The sequence below is a fragment of the Eschrichtius robustus genome, chromosome 8 (genome assembly GCF_028021215.1).
Source record: "Eschrichtius robustus isolate mEscRob2 chromosome 8, mEscRob2.pri, whole genome shotgun sequence".
NCBI lineage: Eukaryota > Metazoa > Chordata > Mammalia > Artiodactyla > Eschrichtiidae > Eschrichtius > Eschrichtius robustus.
Window position 1 is genome coordinate 127,091,845 of NC_090831.1, and position 14,658 is coordinate 127,106,502.

Below are 14,658 nucleotides of genomic sequence, written 5' to 3' on the forward strand. Positions count from 1 at the left end.
CAAACCCGTTTTCTTAGCAATTCTAATGGATTGTTTCTACTTGAAATGAAGTAAAACTGTCTTTATTGCAGACAAAATGAACACCCATATAGATAATGCTAATAAAATGCATAAGTAGGTTTAGAAAGGTTACCGAATACAGGTCTGTATTCAGATATTAATTGTGTTTCTGTGTGCTAACAACAAATGTTTGCAAATTGAAATTTTGAAAATACCAGTTGTATTATTCTGCTTGGGCTGGCATAACAAAGCCACAGACTGCATTCAAACAACAGAAATTTATTTTCTCACAGTTTTCGAGTCTTTAAGCCCAAGGTTAAGGGCCAGCAGGGTTGGTTCCTAGTGAGACCTCTCTTCCTGGCTGGCAGATGGCATCTTGTCACTGTGTCTCACATTGCTTTTTCTCTGCTTGAATGCACAGAGAGAGAGAAAGAAAGAAAGAGAGCTCCATCTCTATACCTCTCTTTTTACAAGGATATCAGTCCTGTTGGATTAGGGCCCCACCTTTATGATCTCATTTAACTGCATCCTTTAAGGTTCTGTCTCCAAGTACAGTCACATTGGGATTTAAGGCTTCAACATATGAACTAGGGAGAGAGGAGACAATTCAGTCCATGACACCAGTACATAAGGACATCTTTGCTTGGCATTACCTTGTCTACGCAGTCTGACCTCCAAGATTTACATCCATCCCACGTGCAAAGTACATTCACTCCATCCTAAGGCCCCCAGAAGCCTCAAACTATTACAGCATCGGTTCAGAGCCCAACATCTCATCAGCTCAGCAGTCCCAAATATCATCATGTAAATCATCTAGATGAGTTATGGGTAAGACGGGGTGTGCTCCATCCTGGGGCAAAATTCATCACTATCGTGAGTCTGTGAAACGAAAGAAGTAAGTGTCTTCTTCTGAATACAGTGGTGAGACAGGCATAGGATAACAGTTACAGGCATTTCTGTTCAAAAAAGGGGAAAATTGAAGGAAAAAAGGGGAAAATTGAAGGAAAAAAGGGGTCACCAGTTCCAAACCATTTCTAAATCCAACTGGGCAAACTCCTTTAGTTTTAAAGGCCTGGGAATAATGCTCTGTGGCTTTCAGCTCTGCCCTCTGGAGATCATTCTTCTTCTTCATGAAAGGTAGCATGAATTTGTAGCTGAGTAATTTTATCAGCCTGTTTCCCGTCTGAGGATTTTGGAAGTCTGACGCCCTTCTTTTATTTCATAGTCTCTCTGTCCTTACCAGTCCAAGCTGGCAATGCTCCTGCAGATATAGAATTCTTAAGAACCTGTGGGTCTCCTATGTATGTCATAGGGATTCATTCCATTAGACAAGACTCCTCCACAGAATTTTCCTAGATACTCCCTTCTCTATGTCTGGCTTCTGCTGAGATGGCTGAGGAGATCTATGAGTTACACACTTAGGTTTCAAAGAGCTTTTCGTGTGTCTGCATACCCTGAGCTTTTGATCTTTCAGACATATTGGCAAAAGTTTGTTGTGCCACATCTACTGCTTTTTCTCTCTAATAGTGAATTTCTCAACTTTTGCATCTTTTTACCATCTGGATAAGGGGAGCAAAGAAGATAGAGAAATAGCCAATAAGCATATGAAAAGATACTCAGCGCCATTAGCTTTGGAGTATTATTCATCCGTAAAAAGGAGTGAAGTGCTGATACATATTATTACATACTATTACGTGGATGAAACTTGAAAATATGATAAGTGAAATATGCTAATCACAAAAGATCAAGATATTGTATGATTCTATATGAGTTACCCATACTAGCCAAATGTATAGATACAGAAAATAAATTTTTCGTTGCTTAGGCCTGGGAAGAAAGGGGTGGGAACGGAGAGTGACTGCTAATGATTATGGAGTCTTCGGGAAGGGGAATACTGAAAATGTTCTAAACTTAGATCGCAGTGGTAGTTGCACAACTCTTTTGAACATACTGAAACCATTGAGTTGCACACTTCCGATGGGTCAATTTTATAGTGTGTGAATTTTATCTTAATAAAAATGTCCAAAAGAAGAAGATTAGGTAAACATATCAACCTTTGTGCATTTTATTATGTGAAGTCCACTGGTTATGGCTCATTAAAGGAAACAGGCAGATAAATATATTTTAAGGTTTTAATTTATTTCTTAGATCTAAAAGAATAAGGTAAGGGCATAAAGAAGAGGTGAATATCTCTGATGTTTTTGATTGAGAAGCTTAAAAAAAGCACGACATCTAGAACTTCTTAATTTACAGGGTGTGTTGAATAATGCTGATAACTTGGTCTCCAGCATTTGAGTAAAATGTACAATGTGACTAATTTCGGTATTATGCTATGAGCTTCCTTAGATGCTTCAGAAGATATGTGAACTTGTAAGAAGAAGCCTTTAAGATAAATCAATATCTGTGGGACTCTTTGTAGATATAAATTTGGATTATAACCATAAATAATATATTTCAGTAATGAAAAAGACTTTATTACAAAAAATAAGCAAAAAGTGAAAGCAAAGATGTAGATTTTAAAAATGCTCATTTAACAGAAATTAGCTGAATGTGTGTATGTGCCAGGCTCCTTACAGGGATGAAGAAGACACAATTTTTGTCTTAAGAAAAGGGGAACAATCAAGCTAGTATGGAAAACAGACTTGAAAGGAAGTCATCAGTTCAATGCTGACTCTTGGGAGCAGAAGGGAAAGCATGATCACCTTTGTTCGGATGAGTCAAAAAGAAATACATCCTAAAAGCAGCCTTGACTGTGGATTTTCTTGTAGCTCCTCCACCATCACTCCTGACAATGTGGTGTAATGTAATTCTTTTTTTTAAATTTTATTGATGTCTAGTTGAGTTACAGTGTTGTGTTAATTTCTGCTGTACAGCAAAGTGACTCAGTTTACATATATATATACATTCTTTTTCATATTCTTTTCCATTATGGTTTATCATATTGAATATATCGATAGTTCCCTGTGCTATACAGTAGCACCTTGTTGTGTATCCATTCTATATATAATAGTTTGCATCTGCTAATCCAAAACTCCCAATCCATCCCTCCCTCACTCCCCTCCCCCTTGGCAACCACAAGTCTGTTCTCTATGTTTGTGAGTCTGTTTCTGTTTTGTAAATAAGTTCATTTGTATCATTTTTTTTAGATTCCACATATAAGTGATATCATATGGTATTTTTCTTTCTCTGTCTGACTTACTTCACTCAATATGATAATCTCTAGGTCCATCCATATTGCTGCAAATGGTATTATTTCATTTCTTTTTATGGCTGAGTAGTACTCCACTGTATATATGTACCACATCTTCTTTATCCATTCATCAGTCAGTGGACATTTAGGTTGTTTCCATGTCTCGGCTATTGTAAGGAGTGCAGCGATGAACACTGACGTGCATCTGTCTTTACAAATTAGAGTTTTATCTGGGTATATGTCCAGGAGTGGGATTGCTGGATCATATGGCAACCCTATTTTTAATGCAGTTCTTAACCCAACCATAGATACTTAGTTTCTTACATTTGGGCGTGGACTTTTCCAGAGAGATTTCTCCAGAGAATTGTATTTTGCTGTGATTTGGAGTAAATCTCACTCTTTGTAAAGGGATAGAGTGCTCCCTTGACTCAGTGGCTGCTGCTTCCTGCTGTCTCTAGGATTTCTGTCTATGCATGAGATGTTTCCTGCTCAGTCCTGACCTAAGGGTTCACGTGGTAGATGATCTGGACAGGTTAACTCAGGATTAGGTGAAAAATTCCCAAATTCATATCATGATTTGTAGGCATGTTACCTGGTTTAAATGTCGTTGTTCCTAAGCTGTTGGTAGTGAAGCGTAACTAAATTTATTCTTTCATTATGATAAGAATCTACCTACCAAGGAAATATGAGTAGTATCTATAGCAGACATTATTATTGACTGAACTTCTTTTATTTAAAAAAGAAAGAAAGAAAAAAGAAATCTAATTGGAAGTATTGGGCCCAGCCTCTAACCATATCTGACATAGTGCACTCATTCAGCTCACATGCGGGCAGAGTGAAGGGAAGTGTTTCCTGTGTTTTCACTGAGCTTTTTCCTTTTACTGCGCAGCTCTCTGTGTTAGGATAGTCGTCAGTGGAACAGGCTGCAGTGATTTGCTTTTCAGCAAATGCTTTATCATTGGAACTTGTGAATTAACAGTGCAAACACTGAAAAATGAAAAATTGATTTCCACGTGTTCTTCTGTAGGTGTTTGTATGGAAACATACAAATATTATCAACTTCTATAGAAATAACATGCAAGTTTCCCAGTGACTTATTCTAAATGTAAGAGGAGTTTTACTCTGAGTCTCAGGTTGGGGTCTGAGTCTCTGTGGAGCTACTTCTGACTCACCCACACTGTCCTTGTCCCCTTCGAGCTTTGAAAGCACTTAGTGCTTGACATCAGCCAAACCACTCACAGCAGGGTGACCACTTGCTACGTGCCAGCCATTATACTGAGAGTATGAGTTCCTTGTTAATCCGATTTGGTGGCTAACATTTTTATAATTAAGGAAACGTATGCCTTAAAATGTTTTTTTCCAACCTTTTCTTTATTTACAGAAAACTTTTATACCTGGAGAGCACAGTGTTTTATCAGGATCATCATTAACATTACCTGCATTTTGTGATTTTATTAGCATCCCAGTTGTGGAATAGGTTGTGAACAAGCCAGATTCTGTGAATAATGTCATTATTTAAGTTCTGCAACTGTGGTTAATGTTAGCTTTACTGCCTTCCCGTGAATCTTTGGAGAAGCCACTCAGCCTCTCAGGAGCTCAGGTTTACTGTCCATAAAATGGCTTTCCTTCGTCCTCCTTCTTGTAGGATCGAGAGGTAATAGCTGTCAGAACCCTCCAAAGACTGCAACACATTTTAGAGTTGTCAGTTATTCCAATTTCTAACAAAAACAGAGTTTACAAGAGACTTCTGACTAATCTGGGTAGGTTTTCTCTGTTATCACATTGGGTTTGTCAGTAGCTAACCCCCTACTAGCAGTGATTGAAAACACCTGGGAAGATTATGCATCAGATTAACCTGCTTTAGGGTCGAGGGATTTGTTTCTAATATTAAAAATCCCTGGAGACGAGGTTCCAAAATGTTGTCCAATAATTGTACTGTTTAACAACGTAACTATTTAACAAGCATCAGGAATGGAAAGGAGCCTTGTATTATATACTGACCTACACAAAGAACAACTACATCACTACAGATTATAACAGACCTTTGCATGCCGGTGAGCTAACCAAGATGCCAAGTTAATTACAAGTGCCATGTGGTTATCTAACTATAGGACTGAAGGAAACTTCACTTTTCAATCATCCCCAAATTTTCTTCAGGATAAAGTCCAAACTCTAAGAGCCACTGGCCACTTCTTATATCTCTGCGCATGTGTATGTTGATTTTCATTTAAAGATGACAGGTTGAGCATAGAAGTTTTTCCTTTTCATTTCAAGCGTTTAGAAATGAGAGAAGATATATAGTAAAAACATAGCTGCAGGCAAAAACCAGAAAGGGAGTTCTTCCTATACCTAGAATAGAAAAGTATCCTTAGAAGAAGGACCAAGTAAAAACCTACAGCAGCAAGCAAGGCCAAATCCCTGCCGCCCTAAAGGAACAGAGGCTGAAGTCAGGCCCAACAGGAGGGGATAGGATACTGGTGTCTATGGAGGCCAGAGGCTGGACAAGTGTCCCCTGCCTTAAAGTGGCATTTATGTTCAGAGGTTCTTGAATCTCTGAAAGGGCTCCAGCCCAAATGGCCACACAGGCCTGGTGAGAGCCATTACCCGGATGGACCCTCTGACTGCCCAGGACATTCTTGTGACCACACCACCAGGAGTCTCTCATGACCCAGGACACTTGCAGGAGAGAACCTTACAACCAAGATCGAAGGACCCACAGAAACCATCCCCTAAAAGCAGCACACCAGCTTAACACATGTAAGAACTTAACTCCAAAGAAATATAAATCAACTAGGGAAAACAGAAAATGACACTTTAGGGTTTTTTTTTTTAATGATCGATGTGATAAGCTTGCAGTTGTAAAAGTCAGTGATCTTGAGAAAGAGCTAATTAGGAACATTAGAAATTAAAATATATTTAAAAATTTAAAACTCAGTAGTGAAATGAAAGAGTTAGACACACTAGAGAAAAAATAAAGTGGAAAATGGAGCTGAAGAAATCATGCAAGTAGATACAGTGGAAGACGGAGCTGAAGAAATCATGCTGATTCATAAAGTGGAAGATGGAGCTGAAGAAATCATGCAAGTGCTCCCAAAGACATAAAAATGCCAAAGACGTGAAAGAAAAAGCTAGGAGTGTGGAGGCTGGACCTAAAAGCTCCTGTGCAGGTCCAGTGGGGTCTGGAAAGATGGAGCAGTAATGTTGACTGAGACAGTTGCCGGTAATATTCCTGATCCAGAGAAAGTAGTTCTTAGACTGAAAATAGTACTGACTGGGAAGCAGGATGTTTAAAGAAGATCCACAAGCAGACATTTTCTAATGGAATTTCAGAATATCAGATATAATGAGAGAATCTACCTTCATCTCGAGACATTTTCAACTCACACTTTCTACTGCGCCAGTGTCGACATGCTCACAGTTTCCTGAAAATACTGCATTCGCCAATGCCTTGATGCCCTTGCAACCCTCCTAGCTTGAATGTTCTTCTTTTATCTCTTTTATCTTGGCTAGGGGGTTCTTTTCTCAAAGAATTCTTTCTGGAATTCCCCCTACTTTTTATTCTGCAGTCTCCTTAAATATTAGCACGCCAGGTCCTGATGCCCTCAGCCCTGTCACTGCTGCAGTGTGGTCATTTTTCAGCCTTGGTTCCATTGCTCTGTGAGATTCTTAAGGTCAGCTATAAGGTCTTTCATTTGTGATTCTTCAGGGCTCAGCCTGACTCCTGAACATGGCAGTCACTCGTGCTTGTCACCACCTCAAAGGGTTTTTGGAATGCATCAGGCTGTAAGTCAGTAACTCAGATAGCACTTGACCATGTGAGCAAGCCGTCAAGGTCCAGAGAGGCCAGCGGTGATGGTTTTGAGGCGGCAGAGCTGATTACTGACACAATCAAGTGTCTTGGCTTGGGCGGAGCACTTTGTATAGTGTATATCATAATGCTGCCGTCACAAGCTGTCCCTATTTAAGTCGTGTAAGATTTTCAAGTATGTTTTAAAAACAGAGGAAGTAATAGTTTTTTAAAAATAAAACACATTTTTGGACTTCCCTGGTGGCGCAGTGGTTAAGAAGCCACGCTTCCAATGCAGGGGGCACGGCTTCGATCCCTGGTCGGGGACGTTCTGCATGCCACGCGGCGCAGCCAAAAAAAAAACAAAAATTTTTTTTTTTGGATGAACTCCCAGACATTAGTGAAAAGAAAATTTTTCATAAAGTGAATAAATTGGCTTTTCATAGTTTACCCAAAGTTTGTTGAAATGACAGTCTTTCATTCTTTTATTAGACATGTGGATAACCAAAATGCGGAGCTAGAATCATCCCTGAATAATGGTGTTTACTTAGATAAAATTTAGTTTTAATATGATTATTTTCTGACCATATACTTGAGTGTCTCTGAGATTTTTATTCTTTGTTCTTTTAAAATTTTATTTATTGTATTTTAATTGAAATATATTTGACATATAACATTGTGTAAGTTTAAGGTGTACAACATGTTAATTTGATACATTTATATATTACAATACGATTGCCTTTGTAGGGTTAGCTAGCACCGTCTATAAGGTCACATAATTATCTTTTTTTTCGGTAGGAATAATTGAGATCTAGTCTCTTAACAAGTTTGATGTTTATAATATAGTATTGTTGTCTATAATCACTGTACTGTGCACTTACTTATCGACTAGTTGCAAGTATACTTCTTTTTTTTTTCTTTTTGTTGTGATATTCACTTTATTGTTTAAATCTTATCTATCCTGATTTTTTTTTTAACATCTTTATTGGAGTGTAATTGCTTTACAATGGTGTGTTAGTTTCTGCTTTATAACAAGGTGAATCAGTTATACATATACATATGTACCCATATCTCTTCCCTCTTGCGTCTCCCTCCCTCCCACCCTCCCTATCCCACCCCTCTAGGTGGTCACAAAGCACCCAGCTGATCTCCCTGTGCTATGCGGCTGCTTCCCACTAGCTATCTATTTTACATTTGGTAGTGTATATATGTCCATGCCACTCTCTCACCCTGTCACGTGTTACCCCTCCCCCTCCCCATATCCTCAAGTCCATTCTCTAGCTTTTATTAGACCGTTGTCTAGTAATCTTTAAAATTTTCATTTATTGTCTGTCTTCCATACTGAAATGCATTGTTTGAAGCGGTGTGTCTTTTTTCGGGGCGGCTTCAATTGCAGATAGGAAGGTCCTAGAGGGAAGAACTTGGTTTGGCTTTAACATGTTTTGATCAGCCCCTGGGAGAGCTCCACATATAATCAGGTGTAACAAGAAGGCCACCTTGAACCTTATCATTCTGTAAATTTCAAAAGACTTTTACACACATTAATCCTATTTGATATGCAAGAAATCAGTCAGTGTGCAACGTTTCTGAGAATTTCAGTAATCTGTCACATCCAGGGAGGCCAAAAGAAAGAAACCATAGGAGATGTAACAAAATCCACATGCTAGAATCCTAGAAGAAGCTTTGGAGATTTCATTCAGAGATTCTATATTCTTATTTCATTATGTACTATAACAAAAATTCTTTTTGTTTTCCCAACCTGTCACAGATTTTGAAACAGAGTTGAAAGAGGCAAAGGGTACTGTTGAGGGCAAGCATTGTGACAGCCCAAGAAGTGAAGGTGGCTCAACAGCCAGAAATTGAGGAGAGAAACAGACATAACCAAATATCAAAATGTAAAAACATACTGATCTGAAACCACCTCACGTAGGATGCACACAGACCTCCACACCTTAATTAGCACTGAGGATACCCCACACAGCAGCCCAACACAAAACGGAAGAAACGAGGACCTGAATCTTCAGGAAAAGTACCACAACAGCTGGCATCTTTTATTTAAGAGGGCGGGATCATAAATAAACATTCTAGGTAAATGATGTACATCAGAAATGGTTAAGATAAAGAGTTTCTTATTATTATAAAGGAAGTAAAGGTGGTTTGGTGTCCTGTTCTGTGGGTTTAATCTGCTTAGTCTCACAGGTCAGATGCCCAGACAGCCCTTTGTCTTTTCAAAGTAGATGAATGGATTTTTGTGCCATTGGAGAGAACGTCTTCTGAGGCAGATCTAAAACCCCAGACACTTCAACCTCAGGAAACAGGATAAAAGCTGCCAGGTTCCTAAAGTCTCCCCGCTGGGGCCCTTAGCTAAACATTGCCTCTAGAGGGGATGGATGTTCAAATCTTATCCCAGGTGCTTACTCCCAAGCATGGTGATCCAGGTAAGGGAGGGCAAAATCTGGTAGTTTGCACACAGAATTTGGGGCGTGATTCTGTCTGAAGAACTAATCCCCAACCTAAAGGCAGCCAGGGACAAGTGAGGCACGTGGAGAATAAACACCTAAGGAATGTGTTAGTTGTCTTTGAATTTTCAGCATCCAACATGTCATCTGCAGTTGGCGTTATAAATGCTTAATGAATGACTGGTTACATAAAAAGTTGAGATCCTTCCCTTCTTGACTATTCCCGCCTTCTTGCTCATCAGTCAGTTTTGAAACAACTATTTACCTTCGTATCTAAGAAGTACGATCATTCATGTTTTGCAGGCAGAGGGGGCGTAATGATGCCATTTTACTGAACCGTGATTCCCCTTACCATAGTTTTTGATAGCTTAGCTAAAAACAGAAAGCATGCTTTTGTTCAGCACTTACTTATAGAAATTATGTATTACCGTATATACTATTTCTGAATGGCAATCAGAATGTTTTATAGTCCTCTTTTTTTTTTTTACCAAAAAATAAAATTTTTGACCATTTGCCTCTTTCTTTTCTAGCGGAAGATAACAGTCTGTCTCAAAAGAAGAAGGTGACTGTGGAAGATCTCTTCAGTGAAGATTTCAAAATTCATGATCCCGAGGCTAAGTGGATAAGTGGTGAGTCCTGAGTCCTGAGTGCATGTGAGAAAGCACTTTCCCACTCTCTGCCACGTTTTGAGAGTTTGGGTTTCGTAGTTTGCCTTTCACCTTCTCTCTCTGGCTGTAGAAGCGGACCCTCAGAGCTCTTGCTGTGATCACTATCTTATTATCAGTCTAAGAAAATTTGTATCTGGTAAAATCAGGCTGCTCCTTCATGAGAAATGGGTCCTCCGTGTCGCCTCCCTGAATCGTAATTTCTCAGATGGAGATGTGAGCTGTTGCTAAGCAACAGGGCAGGGAGAGACACAGCTGAGCCTTCCTCCTTTCCCCATGTCCTTCATTCCCTTTTGTACTCCTCTTGCTTTCACTCCAACTAGATACAAGGGCCAAAGGGAACGAAAAGGTTTCTTCTAGAATGCTGTCTAACGAAAGACACAGCGGAGCCTCGTGCATAGATGCAGATAAATTAATTTTCCTCTTGAACTTTAATCTGGATGAAATCTTCTTTGGGCTGATTTTTTTAAACAATAAAGCAAAATAGAACTGGTAGCAAAAGGCAGTATGTTTATAATGCATGTTTTGGTTCAAAACAGTCTATTTCCTGTAGTTGGGTCTGAAATAATTTTTAGAGTGCAGTCCTGGGAGGAAAGATGTAAATGACTGCTCCCCATCTTCTGCAGGCTTTGCTGCATCCCTCTTGTGTAGTCTGGTCCTAGAACCTCTGCTGCTATCTCCATGGATATTGTTTCTGTTTAGTCTTAGCCTCAGTGGGATGCACTTGAAAATTAATCCTCAGGTCAAAGAAGTAGCTGAATCTCAGAGGGAATGTATTTTATAAGACGGAATTGGGGAGAAATGAGAGCAGTGTATTGTGAATGCCAGTGGGGGGCACATGGAAATCCAAAACATAGACAGAGCCAAGGTCTTTGTTATTTGACTGAGGAAGTAATTTTACCTTTGGTTTTGAGGGGGACTTAGCATCTGCTTCCTGGTTGTATTTACCCGTTGTGGAGGAAGGAGGTAAGCATGGATAGTGTGCTCTGGGCCTGATCTTGGGAATAAAAGATGATTACTCTCTTCTTAAGGAGCACAAAGTCATTCTGGAGACAAAACAGGGAGTGACCAAAGGCAGTCGTGAAACAAAGTGCAGGAAGGATGTGATTTCCTCATTCTTCCTGAGAAGGAGTTTCAAAGATGGTGCATAAACTTGGTCTCAAAGGTATAGGGTTCAGAGCAGGTCAGAGGGGGCCCTGCAAAGACTCCATGAGGTGCTAAAATAATATATGGAAATCTTTATATTAGGGTGCCCATGGTCTCAGACTTGGCCTAAACCAGCTAGCTTTCCCTGTGCAAAAAATTTAAAAAGTGTAAGCAGAGATCTGGAGGCCCAGGGGCACCTAAGTTTCTGCAGGAACCCGTGTTGGTTACTGTTGAAAGGTGTTTGTATCTCATGAGCTAATTTATGCTGCAGATGCATAGAGCTGGTTCTGAGATGTGCTGGCTTTCTGGACAGAGGAAGCCAGCCAAGATTTTGTTATATCCACAAAGTTGGGCGTTAATACCAGCAGTTGAGAAGTGGCCTTGTGCCCAGCAGAAAATGCCCAGCCTCTCTGTTTTAGCAGGTTAAGTCTACTCATAAGACCACCTGTGGTTCAAATAAACATGACTTTGGTGTCCAGGAGCTTTCTTAAGTGGATTCTTCCTTTGTAAAGGTAAGCACAGTGTGAAGTTTTATTGCAAATTAACCAGGTGTTCAGGTCTCCCCAGAGACCAGGCACTGTCAAGAATGTGAGGGACCATAACTGTTTTCCCCGTACCCTTTTAGCAGCCGCCCTCCAACTGTTCTTTCACTTATTCCTCTTCCTGATCAGTCCCTTTCTTCTTGCTCCCTGAAGATGTAATAGCTTAAAGTGGATGAAATAACTGTCGTGATTAACTGTGCCTTCATAATGGATTTTTACAAATACCACAAAGAATTCATTCATTTTTTACATTACAAGTCTAAATGTGAAGATCCACAGAAAGACTGCTGTACATTCATAGGATTATCAAATGTTGTGGAGCTGAGATGAGCTTTAGAAATTATCAGAACATTAATTCATTCAATTAGTGATTATTGAGTGTCTACAATGTAGCAGGCAAATTGCCCATGGACCCCCAAAATGCAAGCATTTTTTTTTGCCTCTGGAACAGTTTCCCTGTGGCAGACTTGGAGTCACCACCCACCACCACCACCACCATCTACCACCATCATCACTACGGCAACCTCATTCTTCTCCTCTTCTTCCTCCTTTCTCCTCTGTCTGTGCCTCCTCCCCTTCTTCTTCCTTAACTGTCACTATCACCACCACCACCATCATCATCACTGTCACCACCACCATCATCGTCATCATCATCACCATCATCACATCATCATCACCATCACCACCATCATCATCACCATCATCATCACCATCACCACCATCACCATCACCATCACCATCAACTACTGAGGGTTTCCCATATCTTAAGCTCTCTACTAAGTGCTTTGCACACATTAAATCATGTAATTCTCACAACTACCATTATTCACATTTTACGGATGAGGAAACTGAGCCAAGGGTGTTTAAATGACTTGATCAACATCACACAGTTAATAAGTAGCAAAATTCAGACTTGAGCCTAGGTCTCTCTGGTTTCTGTAAACTGCTACATCATATAGAGTCGAAGCCCCCTGTCTCCAGCCAATTTTCTCACAAACTCACTGGTTATATTGTGTGTTTTAAGCAAGGCTGTAGGTTGTAAGTATTTCAGAATTGCCATTCCTTAAATTTTCTATTGTAGTATCCCTTATTCTCATGGTGCCTATGTTGAACTAACAAAATACCCAAGTGATCAAGAAAAATGGGGTAATTCCCCACAGAGAAAGAGACTTGGCTTTTTTAGTGCACATTAACTACTAAAGTTAGCAAATGTATCTTGGGTTTAATATTGGAGTTAATAGTCTAGAACTAATATGCTTTATTTATCAGGAGAAAATGGGTTGGGTTGGAGTTAAATTTCTCCTAACCCATTTTTATACTAGAGACAATTTTTTGATCTACCTTTTCTGAAAATGATTGGTGTAACAGTCTTCAAATTCTCTAACGTCCAAAAGCTCTTGTAGACTTCCCTCACATATTTGTTGCAACCCCTGGGTCAAGTCAGATGAGGTGTGTAGAGCAGTAGAACTGACAACATCTGAACTCCCTCGGAGCTCACTCTGAACTCCCTCCTACAAAGGAAGAGGCGTACACTTCCTGAAATTGCCCAGGGTGTAGTCTCGCCGCATATTTGCTTAGTTGAGTAAATTCTTCTGTCTTTTATAAGTGACCACATTGGACTTCTCAACCTTTTGGATCCTTTAATGTGCCGTGCTGGGATTCTGTGATATGAGGTAGCCGCTGTGATGAGGTCTTTTGGTTACTTCAGACACTTAAGTCCATTTATGTCCATGGACCAGTCTTCCTGGGCTGTCTTATCCCCTCTTTGCAACTCCTAGATGATGAATCATTTCAGACCTTCTCCTCTCTCCTTAATTTTCTCCAGCCTTCTTCCCATCCTACTTCTCATCTAAAACTACCAGAAGAAAGCTTAAGAATACTCTCACCATCACATCTCCTCACCCACCACCATCTGCACCTGCCATGCGCTCTGCCCCTCCCCCAGCCTGTAACCACAGATGACCTGTCTGCGCTCCATCTACAAAACTCAGAGGTGAACTTGCTTCACTTACTTGAGGAATAATTGTAGCATATGTCTCCTTTCTTCTCTAAATGTTCATTTTTTTATCTCTGTGTCAGATTATTCCCATCATCAGGCAGATATGCTCTTATTTGTCTCACCGAAAGAAACACACACACAAAGCTTAGCGTGACTCCACCTTCCCCACCGGGCACTGCCCAATTTCTTGTTCTCCTTTGCAGCTTGAAACAGTTGTCTCTCTGTGACATCTCAGATTACTCTTCTCCAGTTCTTGCTAAGCCCACTCTTGTTAGGCTTTCACCCCCAGCACTCCCTGACTCTCCTCTTGTCAAGGTCACCAATAACCTCCAGGTTGCTAAATTCCATGGTCACGTCTCAGACCTCATCTTAATCTAATGATCAGCAGCATTTGACACAATTGATTACTCCCTCTACCTGCACCAACTTTCTCACTTGACCTATAGGTCATCACATTCTCTTGGTTTTATTTCTGCCTCACGGGCAGCTCCTTCTCAGACGCCTGTGCTGGTTCTCGCTCTTCTCTCCGACTTTTGATGTTGGTGGGCCCGGGACTCAGTCTTCATCCTCGCCTTTTGGTATCTACACTCATTCCCTCTGTGCTTTCATCTAGTCTCATGGCTCAAAATACTCACCTACCAATGACTCCTAGCTTATTCTCCAGACCAGACCTCTCTCCTGAAGTTCTCAGATGTCTCATAGACATCACAACCCTAACTCTAGTATCGCCAAATCTGAGTTCTTGATCTACCTCCCCACCCAAAACAAACAAACAAACAAAACAAACCCACCTGCTCTAGGCACAGCCTCTTTCAATTCAGCTGATGAGAAATTTGTTCCTCTGGCAGAACAGGCTGAAAGACTTGGAGT

General features: G+C 40.3%; 1 protein-coding gene across 1 annotated transcript in view; it reads left to right on the forward strand.

Moving 5' to 3' along the window:
• The window catches only part of DPP6 (dipeptidyl peptidase like 6), a 780,578-nt gene that overhangs the window by 388,932 nt on the left and 376,988 nt on the right, over positions 1–14,658 (forward strand). The window contains exon 3 of the mRNA XM_068550205.1: positions 9,967–10,065. Coding sequence (XP_068406306.1) covers positions 9,967–10,065 — 99 coding nt within the window. The remainder of the gene's footprint in view (positions 1–9,966; positions 10,066–14,658) is intronic.